The 16241-nt window shown below is 44.5% G+C and overlaps 1 protein-coding gene across 2 annotated transcripts in view; it reads right to left on the bottom strand.

Moving 5' to 3' along the window:
- The window catches only part of LOC122935186 (golgin subfamily A member 6-like protein 1), a 69640-nt gene extending 53970 nt beyond the window's left edge, over positions 1–15670 (bottom strand). For both annotated transcript variants that reach the window (XM_044290951.1, XM_044290971.1), the window contains exons 1-4: positions 15633–15670; positions 8766–8838; positions 6564–6655; positions 2917–2980 (exon numbers count right to left, since the gene is read on the bottom strand). In XM_044290951.1, the coding sequence (XP_044146886.1) occupies positions 2917–2980; positions 6564–6655; positions 8766–8832 (223 nt within the window). In that variant the 5' untranslated portion in view covers positions 8833–8838; positions 15633–15670. The remainder of the gene's footprint in view (positions 1–2916; positions 2981–6563; positions 6656–8765; positions 8839–15632) is intronic.
- Positions 15671–16241: the final 571 nt, after the last annotated feature.

Below are 16241 nucleotides of genomic sequence, written 5' to 3'. Positions count from 1 at the left end.
CCCTTTCTGTTTCTCTGGTTGAAGAGCAACTATGAGTAGGATCCACACTACTAAATCAAGTATAATGCCATACCTCCCAACTTTGTAAACGAACAAAGAGGGACACATTGTGCGGCGCGCAAAGCAATTTTTTTCTGCGCTAGGCCACGCCTCAAAACATAACTATACACCTAATCCTACCCAGTCCCCTTATGCCCAAAATAATTATTCCCCCTTCATGCCACCGCACAGTATTTATGCCCACAATGTGCCTCCTTCACAGAATTATGCCCAGTTGTGACCCCCATAATATGCCCAGTTATGTGCCCCCAGTAATATGCCTAGTTATGTGCCCCCCAGTAATATGCCCACATTGTGCCCCTCACAGAAAAAAAATAAACACCACATACTTACCTTGTTCCTAGCAGCAGCAGCAGGACATTGGCTGCTCTAGTCTGTGTAGGAGGCGGAGCCGAGGCTAACTGCCAGCTGGCCCGGCCCCCCGCACAGACCAAAGGTGTGGAGAGCCGGCAGGAATGATGAAGCAGGGAGCCGATGCCAGCGACGGCTCTTTGCTTCATTACGGAAACTGTCTCTGCTTCCTATAGACACAGGGACAGCTGCCAGAAAGTGGGACATACCTCCCCCGTATCGGGACAGCGGGACAGCCACTGAAATCTGGGACTGTCCCTCTGGATCCGGGACGGTTGGGAGGTATGTAATACCTGGTTGAACTGACCCTGCTGATTAAAGCGTACCTTTCTTAGGCTACTTTCACACTAGCGTTCGGCTAGCGTTCGATCGGATCCGTTCTGAACGGATCCGATCATAATAATGCAGACGGAGGCTCCGTTCAGTACGGATCCGTCTGCATTATTTTAGCAAAAAAAAGCTAAGTGTGAAAATAGCCTAGTACGGATCCGTCCAGACTTTCAATGTAAAGTCAATGGGGGACGGATCCGCTTGAAGATTGAGCCACATTGTGGCATCTTCAAACGGATCCGTCCCCATTGACTTACATTGAAAGTCTGGACGGATCCGCACGCCTCCGAACGGCCAGGCGGACACCCGAACGCTGCAAGCAGCGTTCAGCTGTCCGCCTGTCCGTGCGGAGGCGAGCGGAGCGGAGGCTGAACGCCACCAGACTGATGCAGTCTGAGCGGATCCCCTCAATTCAGACTGCATCAGGGCTGGACGGCTGCGTTCGGGTCCGCTCGTGAGCTCCTTCAAACGGAGCTCACGAACGGAAACCCGAACGCTAGTGTGAAAGTAGCCTTAAGCTAATCTGTTACAGTGTTTTGGAGAAACCCTTCATTTTAATGTCCAAAATGCTGCAACAGATTGGCTTCAGAAAGGTATGGCTTTAATCAGCAGAGTCAGCCCTACCAGGCATTATGCCTGATTTAATAGGGCTAATCCTGCTGATAGATGCCCCATACTATGGGCATTCAAGTTTGGCTCTGTAGAACCACAAAGTTTCTAGATTTTGTGGTGATTATATAGACATTAAAATATAACCATATTACAGTTGTGAGAAACAGGTCTTACTATAATTTTAGATTGAAAATGAAAGGGGTTTTCCAAGATTCTGTAAAATGTGTAAGGGAGCACGGGGCTGTGTAAAGTTAATTAACCATTTCCCTGCCCTATACCACTAGGGACGCTGGCATTAATCCTTTGTCTGCCCTAGACCACCAGGGATACTGACACTAATGTCCTAATCCCTGGTGGCTATACCTGTACAGCTAAATATCTGACCTCATTACCAGTCAGCCCAATCTTGAAGGCCAGCACTCGGGAAGTCTGCATGGCAGCATACTTTTCCTACGTGGGAGAGACTTTAAGCTGTGGGGCTACGCTGTTTAAAGGGAGGGAGTCAAATTTTAAATGGAACTTAAAGGCTATGTACACCTTCGGGGGCAATTTTTTTATGATTGCATTTTACTCATTTTGGGCTAAAAATCATTTTTTCAATTGGTCTTTATTAAAAATATTGAGCACTTCTGTCACAAAGGGTTAAGTGTTTTTTAGCTGTGTGCCACTTTCTTATCAGTAAGGTAAGAACTTAGCCTTAGGCTCCATTCAGACGTCCATCTGAATGGTCCGGATCCGTTCCGCAATTATGTGGAACGGGTGCGGACCCATTCATTTTCCACACCAGCACTGCTGTTACGGGCCCTGAACTTCCAGTCCGCGGCTCCGCAAGAAAATAGAACATATCCTATCCTTGTCCGCAATAGCGGACAAGAATAGGCATTTTTTATTATAGTGCTGATCCGCAAAACACTTACGGACGTGTGAATGGACCCTAAATGAATGTTTATAAGGTCAGAGAAGAGATAAGGAGCCCGTCAGCTCCCTGCCTGACGGAAGATAGAGAAAATTCAGATCCTGCTACTAGAGCATCTCAGCTCTATAGAGAGAAAAGGACTCCATATTTTAATAAAGACCAAATGAAAAAATGATTTTACCTTTAGTGTTTTGCGAATTCAAGAGGGGCCTGGATGTATTTCTGGAGCGTAATAATATTACAGGCTATAGCTACTAGAGAGAGATCGTTGATCCAGGGATTTATTCTGATTGCCTGATTGGAGTCGGGAAGGAATTTTTATTCCCCTAAAGTGAGGAAAATTGGCTTCTACCTCACAGGTTTTTTTGCCTTCCTCTGGATCAACTTGCAGGATGACAGGCCGAACTGGATGGACAAATGTCTTTTTTCGGCCTTATGTACTATGTTACTATGTTACCTCATAATGAGTACAATGCAATAATAATAAAAAATGCCCTTAAACGTGTACATGGCCTTTTCAATGTGAAACAAGCCTAACTTATTATAAGATGCCAATTTTATAAAGTTTGACAGGACATACTGTATCTGCAAATTGAGAGATTAATGTCATGTTAGAAATCTTTGGTTGGTTGAGCATAAGGACTTACCTGTTGCACTTGAGTTTTTGGGGATGTCAGTAGTTCTCAAAGAAGTCTTGAAACTAGGTTGTGACTGAAAAGCAAAAAAGGCAGTAATGAACTCCTCTATGGGGATGATTACAAATTCAACTCAAGGAAATACAAAAAATGTCAGCATGCATTACCAGCGGAAAACAACCTCTGAACCATTTTAGCGAGAGTTCACATCACTGTTCAATTTTCCTTTCTTCTGATCCGTCAGAAGAACAGAAAAAACAAACAAAAAAAAAACAGGATCCTATGCATCAGTTATGCACATATGGCATACGTTTGGGCCATTTCCATCTGAGATCCATTTTTTTAGATGGAAAAAAGTACTGCATGCAGGACTTTTCTTTTTTTAAAGGATCAGCTTTTCTACAGGATACTTTTTTTTACAAGATCATTTTTTTACAAGATTTATTTTGTTCACATAGGTGGGACATGCTGCTGACAATCAATGATTTTTACGCTCACATAAAGAATGCGATCAGTGACAAACAAGTGTCTGTTCATTTGTGCCAGGCTGTTTATACTGGGCAATGATGGGGCCTGTGTAAAGGGCCTTTACTAATAGAGATGCATTGGCTGTCAAGGGTGGGATAGCAGCTTCAGACGCATGCAGCAGCCACAGCGTGTAAACACAGTCTTAACCCCCTTCTGGACCTCCACAGTACAGGTAGGGCAGAAGTCCGGTCTTTAAAGATGGCGCAGCGGGTACTATAACTGCTGGGTCTCTGCTGCTGTAAACAGAAGAGATTCAGGGCTAATGTCTGTGATTGGTGATAATGCCGATAGCTGACATTTAAACACTCAGACGCCATGGTCAAATGTGACTATGGCATCTGAGAGCGCTAAAAGTGGTAAATGCATACTTCCTGGCCTGGGGCGTCTTCCCCTGGCCAAGATCGGGGAAGGCATTCTGTAGTAGTAATACTCCTTACCCTGTACATGCCTTCCCAGCCAGTTACTAGTATATTCCAATTCTGGCCTGCAGGTGGCAGCACTGCATTGGAATATACTGAATCCTGCATTCTGTAATGGACAGATATGGTGGCAATAAAATGACTGCATATTATAGTCACCTAGGGTGTTTAAAAATACGTTTTTAAAAACATAAAAATTCAAATCACTACCTTTCCCTAGGGAAAAAAAAAATCAACAATAAAAAAAATAAACATTATGGACATTGCCGTGTCCGGCAATAAAAAATATTTATCCGATACAGTGATCAGTGTAAAGGTGAAAGAATCAAATTGGCCAATTCACCATTTTTTGTCACCTTACCTCCCAAACAAAATTGAATAAAATGTGATCAATACCACAGACACACTTCAAATTGGTATCAATCAAAAGTACCAATTGCTCCACAAAAAGGAGCCCCCACAAAGGGTCAGAATATGGCGATATTAAGAAAAAATAAATTTTTCTAACGTTTACGTTTTCAGTAATAGAACACAAGAAAAACTACATAAATGGTATTGTTGTAATCAAACTGACCCACAGATCACTGTGAACGCTGTAAAAGCAAAACCCATAAAACTGTGGTCGGAATTACTTTTTTCACTCAACTCCATTTGGAATTTTTTCCAGTTTCCCGTTATATTGTACAGAACAGTAAATGGTCCCATTAGAATGCACAACTTGTGCTGCAAATATAACAAAGTTATGGCTCCGGGAAGGCCGGTAAAAAATGAAAATGCAAAAACGGACAATCACAAGGTTGTGAAAGAGCTAAAGGGCATCTGTCAGCAGTTTAATTAATGCAAAACATATACAGGAGATAATACAAAGCAGTGTATGAGAAGCTCCACAGCGACAGCTTCAGCGGTCTCCTGGTTGCACGATACAGGGGAGAGGCTGTACTCGGATACTGAGCTAGAAGCACTGCAGCCTGCGGGTGGCCCTTGCACTTGCAGGAGCGGCACCTGCGGCATTCGAAGTTCATTTTTACAGCAGCACATTAATTAAAAAGCAGAGGTTTGTACCATCTCCTGTCCCCTGCTCCTACTTGTAAGAAGAAACATGGGCCTCCTAGCGTAGTATGCTCAGGTGAGATGGAAAATAGGTGCTCCTCTGGGCTGGGCATGCTGGGCATGTGGACAAGCATAGGCTGCTGCATATCCCAGGCATTTCAGACAGCAGATATTGCTGAACAGGTAATATTACATTATAGCACTACCTACACCTACTATGGATCAAGCTTCTCTTACTATAGTGGCAGCATGATCCTTCTTTACTGGTTTATTTCCTATCCTATTACTATTGCCTACTTTTGTCTGTCAGTGGTTTTGCATTGACAAAACTGCTGACAGATGCCCTTTAAGGCAGGGCTTACACGCAGTGGCTGCAGGTGAAACCCCTACGCTCGTGGCAGCCACTTGCCGGAGCGGCGTCCGTGACATTCAAAGCTCATTTTACAGTACTCCATTAAAGGCAGGGACAGAGGTACGGTATGTATTAACTTCCATCTTCTACCTATGTCAGCAGTTTTCATGAACTGATGATAGAATCTTTTTTTATCTTTTAAGTGACTAGTGTAAAGCATATGATTGTAACATAGTCGTGGCAAGTACGTCTTTTACAATTAGGATGTATTCAGACAGTGTGGTTGCATGGCAAAACTGCTTAAAAAAAAAATAGATGCCGTTTTATGTGCATTGCAAATTTTTTACGGTAAAACAAGTTAAAGGGGGTTGGCCACTTTATGGCTACTGTTGACCAATGTGTATGAAGATGATTTCATGGCACTTACTAATATAGCCTTTGTTCATATTCTGCTCCATTTTCAATATTTTATAAGGCATGCCCCTGTGTTGCCCAAGTCAAGGTGATTGTTGGGAAGGAAGCGTTCCTTCCCGGCAATCGTCTGCCCGCTAGCAGAGATCTCATTCTCAGTATAGCACTTCCCTATACTGAACCATTGTTTGCCGGTTAGACACCACGATCTGCCGCTTGCAACGATGATTTCTTAACCTGTAAAATTATTTGGCTGGCCCGATGAATGAGTGTTTCCTCATTCATTGGGCAATCATCGGCAGTATTATACTGCCAGATTAATACGAACAAGCATTACTGCGAATGCTCGTTAGCAATCATCTGCATACACCCTTAACAGCCAGAATCACTCAGACACCTTGTAAAGATATTACAGATACATGGACTTTGCTGCGGACCGGTTATGGATTTCACTCTCCTCTCATGTTCATTCCAGGAAATACTCTGTGAGCGTTGTTTCCCAGCCTGAACGCTGCTCCTGTGACACAGACTCACGGCATTATAATGATGGGTTCTCCCCTGACCTCCGCTCACATCATGCCGTCAGTACAGTTGACTGCAGCAGAAGACAGGCAGGACCCCACAGCATTATTTATACTGCCGTGAGTCCGTATCATAGGAGCAGAGTTCAGGCCAGGAAATAACGCTGACACACAGAGCGTGTTTCCCGGAATGAACGCGCTCATCTGAAAGTAGCCTACGGGTGTCTTCACACATGGAAGAATTGGTTGCAACTCCCACAACTCAGATCAGTTCCATTTATCTGAATGGCATGGATTGTCAGCCACAAAGGTTTCTGCAAGAAAAACTGCGGCGCGTGGAGACAACGATACTTTACCTAGGTTGATCGGCATTCTTACCTGTAGCTGGTCAAGTTGCTCATCCAATGCGTCCAATAAGTAATCACAATGATCCCTACGTCTATCATCTGACAGAAGGTGCATCTGAAGATCTGTAATAGACCCAAATGTTAAATAACACAGAAAATAATACATTCAAAAGCATTAAAGGGGTTTTCTGGGGACTCCTATATTGATGAGCTATCCTCAGGACAGGTTATCAATATCTAGTCAGGGGAGATCTGACACCCGGCGCCCCTTCTGATCAGCTGTTTGAAGAGGCCTCGGCTCTCTGGTGAGCCCCGCGGCCTCCTCGCAGCTTACCAAGCACAGTGCCGTACACTGCAGCCCAATTCACTTTAATGAGTCTAAGCTTCGACTAGGCCATGTGATGGATGAAAGTGATGCCATTGGCCTAGGGAGAGGCTGCAGCGCTTACTGGAGCAGTGGGGTCAGCAGTGGGGCACAGCTGATCGGTGAGGGTGCTGGGAGTCAGACCTCCACGATCAGATGTTGATGACCTGTCCTGAGGATTGGTCATCAATATATGAATCCTGGAAAACCCTTTGAAAGGGGTTGTGCCACAGGTCAGAGGGGATAACTATCTGATTTGTGGGGATAGCGCTGTATCTCTGGCAGTTCCATAGAGAATGAATAGGGTGGCAAGGCGCATGCTTGGCCTGCCGCTCCATCAGAATGGGAACCCCCGTTTTCAGTGGGGGAGCCTGCAGTCAGACACCCAACGATCAGTTAGTTATCCCCTATCCAGTAGACAGGGGATAACTTTTGTTCTTGCCACCCCTTTGACAAACAGGATCAGCTCTGTAAACTGTATATTTCTACTTGAGCCATTTTCGTTTAAAGATAAATTGTAATATTATTATTTGAATGTTTTTATAAAAAACAAAAGTTTACCATGAGGCATATAGTGCATACTTTAATCTGTACCAAAAAACTTGCAGTGCATTTTTTACACACTTTATATGAAATAAGGAGGGGTGATTCTGAGGAAAAGAGAGTACGGATTAGCAGGAAGGGACATGGCTTACAATCTGGACGCAAAATGAGCCAACTGACATCCAGGAAAATGCATCAAATGTATTGTCCGACATCAGCCACTGTGATAAAACTAGTTTAACCCCTATATGGTGATGTGGACTTCGCTGCTGGGAACTAAACAGGCCAGTACCTCCTGGAGTAGTCCCAGTGTAGTTGGCAACTGACCCATGGGGTCAGAGACACCGCTGCGAAGTGCAGGATCAGGCAGCACTCAAAGTCAGGAACAGACTGAGATGAGGGCAGAAAGAGTCCAAGACTTAGGATGCACAGGTACTGGCTCTTTATGGGAGGAGGAAACAGATTGGGCAGCAAGTCACAGGATGCAGCCTGCCAGAAGAGAATAAGACTCCAGCGGTCCGAGGACGAGGGACAATGGGTCCAGGCCGCAGGCCAGGACCGGAGGGGTTAGTAAGACAGCGCTTGTGCCCATTGTACTTTGGCCCTATCTGGAGGCACAACATTACCAAGAGAATTCAGCGCTAAGGATTCATGTGCTCAGCTCCATCTTACATGGATCTGACAGAAACCAAAATCTTGCCATCTCCTGTCAGATTCCATATCTATACAAGGAAAAGTTGCTTCTAGGGAAGAATACCTTCTTTATACAGCTCATGCTCTAATTCTGTTTGTCTTAAAGGGGTTGTCCCATGTCATAACGAGATGGGACTAAGTGCCAGCACCAGGTTGCCAGGCTTATGGAAACAGCCAAGCCGATCACAGAAGTAAGAGAAGCAGCATAGCTTGTTCTGATATGGTAGTGCTGACCCACTTGGTTGTTTCAGTAAGCCCAGCCACCTGGTGCTGGCACTTAGTCCCATCTCGTTGTGGAAACGGCGAAATGGGGCAACTTCTATAAAGGGTTAGTATCTACAGCTAAGGGCATATCCACAGGATGTACCATAAATGTCTGCTAGATGTGGATCTCCCCAACCCTGTCCAGATCCCGAAGGTGATTGGACTATAGGAAAAAGTTGAGTGGGCTATGGTTTACTGCTTCGGTGGCTCCCATACAAGTGAATGGGAATTACAGAAACACCCCTAATCGCTGTATCCAGGCCAGACTGCTTCTGGAATGGGGGGCCTGTTCTGAAGACAGTGGTGGATATGCCATAAATGTCTGAGATGGGAATAATCTAAATATTCATCTGTTGGAAAATTCCTTACTTATTCCAATATCCTCTTCTGTTGAATCTTCAAAATCTGTCCCTTTGTCTTGTACTGTATCAGTCATATTGTCCTGATGGAAAAAATGGCTAAATGTGAACATGATATAGAATACAAACATGTTTCCTATTGCTAGTGGGTTAAAATCTGGCCGTACACATTAGAACCCTTTGATTTCAGTGGGACGGGTCGACCATCTATGGACTAGGCTGTTGAATTTCAACTACACGATTGATTTGTTGTTCATGGGGAGATAAGAGGAGTCTGGCAGCTGCTTATTCCTTCTTCACATTCACAATTCGCAGCTTGCCCTAGGCCAGTGACAACACGTTCATTGGCCAAACGGCCTAGGTGCAGCCTAGTCCTATTCAAGTGAATAGGGTTGAGTGTGATACCAAGCACACCGAGACCTCCCCCCAGCTTACCAAGCACGGCGCCGTACATTGTATAGCGGATGTGCTTGGTATCGTGCTCAGCCTCATTCACTTGAATAGGACTGAGCTGCACCTAGGTCACGTGACTGATGAAAGTGTTGTCACTGACCTAGGGAAAGCTGCGAGAAGGCCACACCGCTCACAGAACCTCCTCATACAGCTGATCAGTAGGAGGCTTGGGTGTCGGACCCCCACAATTGCATACTGATGACCTATCCTGAGGATGGGTTATCAGTAAAAAAAAAAAATCGGAAAACCCATTTAATCGATTTAGCTGTTTTCCTACTCAAACCGGCGCCCAACGTCTTGGGTGCTATCGAGCTTTAAAATCTGTATTCTAGTAGTGATATGTCAGCAGTGTACTCAAGTAAAAATTTCACTAGGGCTGCAGCAAACACTGCTACTCCTGCCTGTGCCCCCCCTCAACTTGGGTAAATTCTGGCACAGCACATGCGCGCTCCTGCACTGATGAGCTAGGCAGAGCACTCAGCTGAGATGACCCACTTTGGAAAACGAAAAAAAAAAAAACTTGTGCTATCAAAAAAGTTTCATTTCTTTTTTTTCCCAAAGCTGATCAATTCAGGATATCGCAAGTCAAGAGGAGAGGGAGGGCCGGACACGTCTTTATTCCTCACTTCCCACCGTGTAGTCTAGCAGTAGAGCAGTAATTGAGAACCTATTAGAAGATGTCTCCAGGACATTCACTCCTCACCACAATGCTACTCATCTCATTACACAAATTACTCCTTCACACTTTTATAGAAAATGACAATTCAATTTGACAGAATTAATTAGTTTTCCACAAAGATGTTAAATACCAAAACTAATTACCATGGCTGCCGGCAGGTCCTGTGTGACTTAACTGCTCATATTAATATGCTCTGCAATCTGCTCCTCCAGATGGGCTTGGATGGACACTCAGGTTTACGCCTGACCATACATTGGCATTGCTCCAGAGAAGAAGGGATGAAAGCAATGTCCAAAGCCTGCTCATTGCCCTAAAGACCTGTTTGCAGGATGCCACTTTCTGGGTTCTGTCAGTGTCTTGGCACACAGGTCACAAGGAACCATTCACCATCTTTTTCTTCAGCTATGGTAGGTGGCAGGAGGTGAGGCCCTATCACATGGGGGGTTCCCAGTACAACACATGGCAGCTGGGAAGAGGTGGATCCAGGAACTTCTGATAACATTTCTGCTACTCAATTGTGTTCTTCCAGTTGTAGCACTCAGGTGGCAATGGATGATTCTGGGAGACCATCATTATGGTCAGGGCTCATTCAGACGACCGTATTTATGTGTCCACATCCATTCCACAATTTTTGCGGAACGGATGTAGACACATAGGATATAGACACATAGGATGAGGACAGCATATCTTGTCCTCAAGAATAGGCATTTCTATCATAGAGCTGGCCATGAGCGGTCTACAAAGCACATACAGTCGACTGAATGAACGTTTATTCAGCAGCATAGGCACTGATGGAATGACACATAGGTGCAGAAAGCTTCACCAAACATCTTGGCCAGTCTCATGGATCTAAGTAATGTATTGTAGCATGGCTTTCCAGATCAACCACAACAACAGTGGTGTAACCTGAAGGTCTTAGGCTAGGTCTACACGCCGACATTTGTCGCGCGACATTTTGTTGCACTAATGTCGCGCAACAATTTTTATAATGGCAGTCTATGGTGTCACACTGCAACATGCAACATGCTGCGACTGCGACGCAACAGTCGCAGAAAATCCATTCGAGATGGATTTTTCTGCGACTGTTGCGTCGCAGTCGCAGCATGTTGCATGTTGCAGTGTGACACCATAGACTGCCATTATAAAAATTGTTGCGCGACATTAGTGCAACAAAATGTCGCGCAACAAATGTCGTCGTGTAGACCTAGCCTTAAACCCCCACCGCCAAATCCAAACCCTCAACATTACATGCAATTTATACCACTGGAAAGCTACGCCTAGTTCACACTTCAGTGTTTGATCAGTGATTTCCATCAGTGATTGTGAGCCAAAGCCAGAAGTGGAGCCTCCACAGAGATCAGGTATAATGGAAAAATCTGCACCTGCTCTATGTTGTTGACCCGCACCCGGTTTTGACTCACAATAAGGCCTCATGCACACGACCGTATGTATTTTGCGGTCTGCAAAAAACAGATCCGCCAAAAATACAGATGACATCCGTGTGCCCCATAGAGAATTAATGGGTCCGCACATGTTCCCGATATTGCGGAACGGATGTGGACCCATTTGCAGACGCGTGAATGGAGCCTTGGGGGCCAGCTGTTGAGTTCCACAAAATACAGAATGCACACGGAGTGACTTCCGTTTTTTTTCCGGACCCATTGAAATAAACACGAAAAGAAAATACGTTCGTGTGCATGAGGCCTAACTGATGTGTAAATTAGGCCTATGGTAGATTCACACAACCTTATGTATTTTGCAGCCTGCAAAATGTAGATTCGCCAAAAATACGGATAGTGTCCGTGTTGCATCCGTTTTTTTTTTACGGATTCATTGTAACAATCACTATTCATGGACCATTGGTAGGAGATGCTCTGGAAATTAATTTTCAGCTGAGCCGTGTCCGTGGAATATGGAAAACACAGAGGGCAAAAAACGGACACACAGACCGAACAAGGATTGTTCAGGGACATCTTCAGGGATGAACCACTGACCATCTTGCCACGAATGTCATCACGGATGTGTTAAAGGGGTCTTAGGTGGCAGAGGAACTGCAGGGTCACTTCAGGCACTAGTTCCCAGGTGCAAATGTAACACCACATACAGTCAGGTCCATAAATATTGGGACATCGACACAATTCTAAAATTTTTTGCTCTATACACCACCACAATGGGTTTGAAATGAAACAAACAATATGTGCTTTAAAGGGAACCTGTCACCTGGATTTTGGGTATAGAGCCAAGGACATGGGCTGCTAGATGGCCACTAGCACATCTGCAATACCCAGTCCCCATAGCTCTGTGTGCTTTTATTGTGTAAAAAAACCGATTTGATACATATGCAAATTACCCTGAGATGAGTCCTGTCCCTGACTCATCTCACGTACAGGACTCATCTCAGGTTAATTTGCATATGTATCAAATCGTTTTTTTTACACAATAAAAGCACACAGAGCTATGGGGACTGGGTATTATGGATGTGCTAGTGGCCATCTAGCAGCCCATGTCCTCGGCTCTATATACATAATCCCAGTGACAGGTTCCCTTTAACTGCAGACTGTCAGCTTTAATTTGAGGGTATTTACATCCAAATCAGGTGAACGGTGTAGGAATGACAACAGTTTGCACATGTGCCTCCCACTTCGTAAGGGACCAAAAGTAATGGGACAGACTAATAATCATAAATCAAACTTTCACTTTTTAATACTTGGATGCAAATCCTTTGCAGTCAATTACAGCCTGGAGTCTGGAGCACATAGACATCACCAGATGCTGGGGTTCATCCCTGGTGATGCTCTGCCAGGCCTCTACTACAACTGTCTTCAGTTACTGCTTGTTCTTGGGGCATTTTCCCTTCAGTTTTATCTTCAGCAAGTGAAATAAATGCTCAATGAGATTCAGGTCAGGTGATTGACTTGGCCATTGCATAACATTCCACTTCTTTCCCTTAAACTCTTTGGTTGCTTTTGCAGTATGCTTTGGGTCATTGTCCATCTGCACTGTGAAGCGCCGACCAATGAGTTCTGAAGCATTTGGCTGAATATTAGCAGATAATATTGCCCGACACACTTCAGAATTCATCCTGCTGCTTTTGTCAGCAGTCACATCATCAATAAATACAAGAGAACCAGTTCCATTGGCAGCCATACATGCCCACACCATGACACTACCACCACCACGCTTCACTGATGAGGTGGTATGCTTAGGATCATGAGCAGTTCCTTTCCTTCTCCATACTCTTCTCATCACTCTGGTACAAGTTGATCTTGGTCTCATCTATCCATAGGATGTTGTTCCAGAACTGTGAAGGCTTTTTTAGATGTCGTTTGGCAAACTCTAATCTGGCCTTCCTGTTTTTGAGGCTCACCATTGGTTTACATCTTGTGGTGAACCCTCTGCATTCACTCTGGTGAAGTCTTCTCTTGATTGTTGACTTTGACACACATACACCTACCTCCTGGAGAGTGTTCTTGATCTGGCCAACTGTTGTGAAGGGTGTTTTCTTCACCAGGGAAAGAATTCTTTGGTCATCCACCACAGTTGTTTTCCGTGGTCTTCCAGGTCTTTTGGTGTTCCTGAGCTTACCGATGCGTTCCTTCTTTTTAAGAATGTCCCAAACAGTTGTTTTGGCCACGTCTAATGTTTTGCTATCTCTCTGATGGGTTTGTTTTGTTTTTTCAGCCTAATGATGGCTTGCTTCACTGATAGTGACAGCTCTTTGGATCTCATCTAGAGAGTTGACAGCAAAAGATTCCAAATGCAAATAGCACACTGGAAATGAACTCTGGACCTTTTATCTGCTCATTGTAATTGGGGTAATGAGGGAATAACACACACCTGGCCATGGAACAGCTGAGAAGCCACTTGACCCATTACTTTTGGTTCCTTAACAAGTAGGAGGAAACATATGCAAACTGTTGTAATTCCTACACCGTTCACCTGATTTGGATGTAAATACCTTCAAATTAAAGCTCACAGTCTGCAATTAAGGCCTCATGCACACGGCCGTTGCTTTGGTCCGCATCCGGGCCGCCGTTTTGGCGGCTCAAATGCGGACCCATTTACTTCAATGGGGCCGCAAAAGATGCAGACAGCACTCTGTGTGCTGTCTGCATCTGTTGCTCCGTTCCGTGGCCCCGCTAAAAAAATATAACATGTCCTATTCTTGTCCGCGCTTTGGAGACAAGAATAGGCATTTATATTGAAGGCTGTCCGTGCCGTTCCCCAAATTGCACGGACGCCATCCGTGTTTTGCGGATCCGCGATTTGTGGACTGCAAAACATACCACGGTCGTGTGCATGAGGCCTAAAGCACATCTTGTTCGTTTCTTTTCAAATCCATTGTGGTGGTGTATAGAGCCCAAAATGTTAGAATTGAGTCGATGTCCCAATATTTATGGACCTGACTGTATACTCCTGAACATACACACAGAGTCTGCACAGGGGTAATAAACACAGTGACATCACAGTGAAGGTATCATAAACTCAGAGATGTCACAGTACAGGGATAATACATACAGTGACATCACATTGTTGATATAAACATTGATTATCTCAGCACAAGCAAACTAAATACAATCATATCAAAGGGCAAAAGTAATATTTAAAGTGAGCAAACCGCACAGAAAAGACTGGGGCAGAGCAAGCAGACATCAAGGCCACAGGATATGTTGAACTGTGACATCATAAAACAGGAATAACCTACACAGTTATGTACTACAGTATCATAGTACATAGATAAACACTAAGTCATAGGAAAAGGTTCTTACACGCAGTGATGTCACTATGAATTACATGAAGACTGGGCAGTGACATCATAAAACAGGTATAAAGTCACAGAGGTAGCATAAAAAAACATAATGATGTCACAGCTAATGAAAAAGGACAACTGTGATGTCACAGTTCAGGAATAATAAGCTCAGTGATGTCACAGTACAGGCATAATAAGCTCAATGATGTCACAGTATTGGAATTGTAACCACAGTGATGTCACAGTACAGAAATAAAAAGCTCATTGATATCACAGTACAGGGTTAATAAACATTGTGATGTCACAATACAAGGATAATAAACACTGCGATGTCACAGTACAAGATAATAAACACTGTGATGTCACAGTACAGTATAATAAACACAGTGATGTCACAGTAAAGTATAATAAACACAGTGATGTCACAGCACAGGGTCAGGGATAATAAACACAGTGATGTCACAGTACAGATATAATAAGCTCATTGATATCACAGTACAGAGTTAATAAACATTGTGATGTCACAGTACAGGATATTAAACACTGTGATGTCACAGTAAAGGTATAATACACACTGCGATGTCACAGTACAAGATAATAAATACGGTGATGTCACAGTACAGGATATTAAACACTGTGATGTCACAGTAAAGGTATAATAAACACAGTGATGTCACAGCACAGGGGTAATAAACACTGTGATGTCAAAGTAGAGGGATAGTAAGCACAGTGATGTCAGAGTAAAGGTATAATAAACACAGTGATGTCAGAGTAAAGGTATAATAAACACAGTGATGTCAGAGTAAAAGTATAATAAACACAGTGATGTCACAGTATAGTGATTATAAACACTGATATCACAGTACAGGGATAACAACGATCATTTGTGTACCAGAGCATCAATGAGTGCATCTTCCGCCCCCCTATAGTCCTAGCCCTGATCGTCGGTGCTGCATTAATGACCCTGCACACAGCACACTGGTGGCTGTACTTACCGCTCAGCAGTCCGGCCGCACAATTCTCCTCAAACTGCTACAGAAAGTTGTTGAGAAAAGTGGTCTCCCTATGTCTCCTAGCAACAGCGAACGCCGGATGTCCCGGCCAGTGTAGTCATGGTAACGGAGGAGCTCTCGCGCTGATTGGTGAAAGTGTACAGCTTTCCCCTGGCGACGCTGTGAGAGGTGGTTGTAGGAGCGCGAGACTGAGGCTGTTTAGCGGCAGAGGAGACATGGCCGCTGTACGTGTACTGAATGTGGAGGGTGGACCGCCTCACTACACGGGGACCGTGGGCTTCTACTCCCCGCCATTCACTGCAGGAAAGAACATTCATGTCATGCCCCCTGTGGCCCCATAAGGAACAACCGCAGTCTCCAGAACCGCTATTATGGTATTTCAGACGTAAATTCCCAGTGACCCTATAAGGCCCCTTTCACACAAGCGTTCCGGGTTCTCTCAGGATGCCTTCAGTAAAACTCACATCATTTCACAAGCAAGTTTTGTCTGCAAAGTGTTTCATGTGCACAGACCCATTGACTTGTATGGGTCAGGGTGCGGTGCGGTGCTGTGCGTTTCACGCCGCACGGAAAACTCGCCAAATCAGACTG

Source organism: Bufo gargarizans, chromosome 1 (genome assembly GCF_014858855.1).
Source record: "Bufo gargarizans isolate SCDJY-AF-19 chromosome 1, ASM1485885v1, whole genome shotgun sequence".
NCBI lineage: Eukaryota > Metazoa > Chordata > Amphibia > Anura > Bufonidae > Bufo > Bufo gargarizans.
Note: the sequence above shows the minus strand (reverse complement) of the source record. Positions and strands in the feature narration are given on the sequence as shown.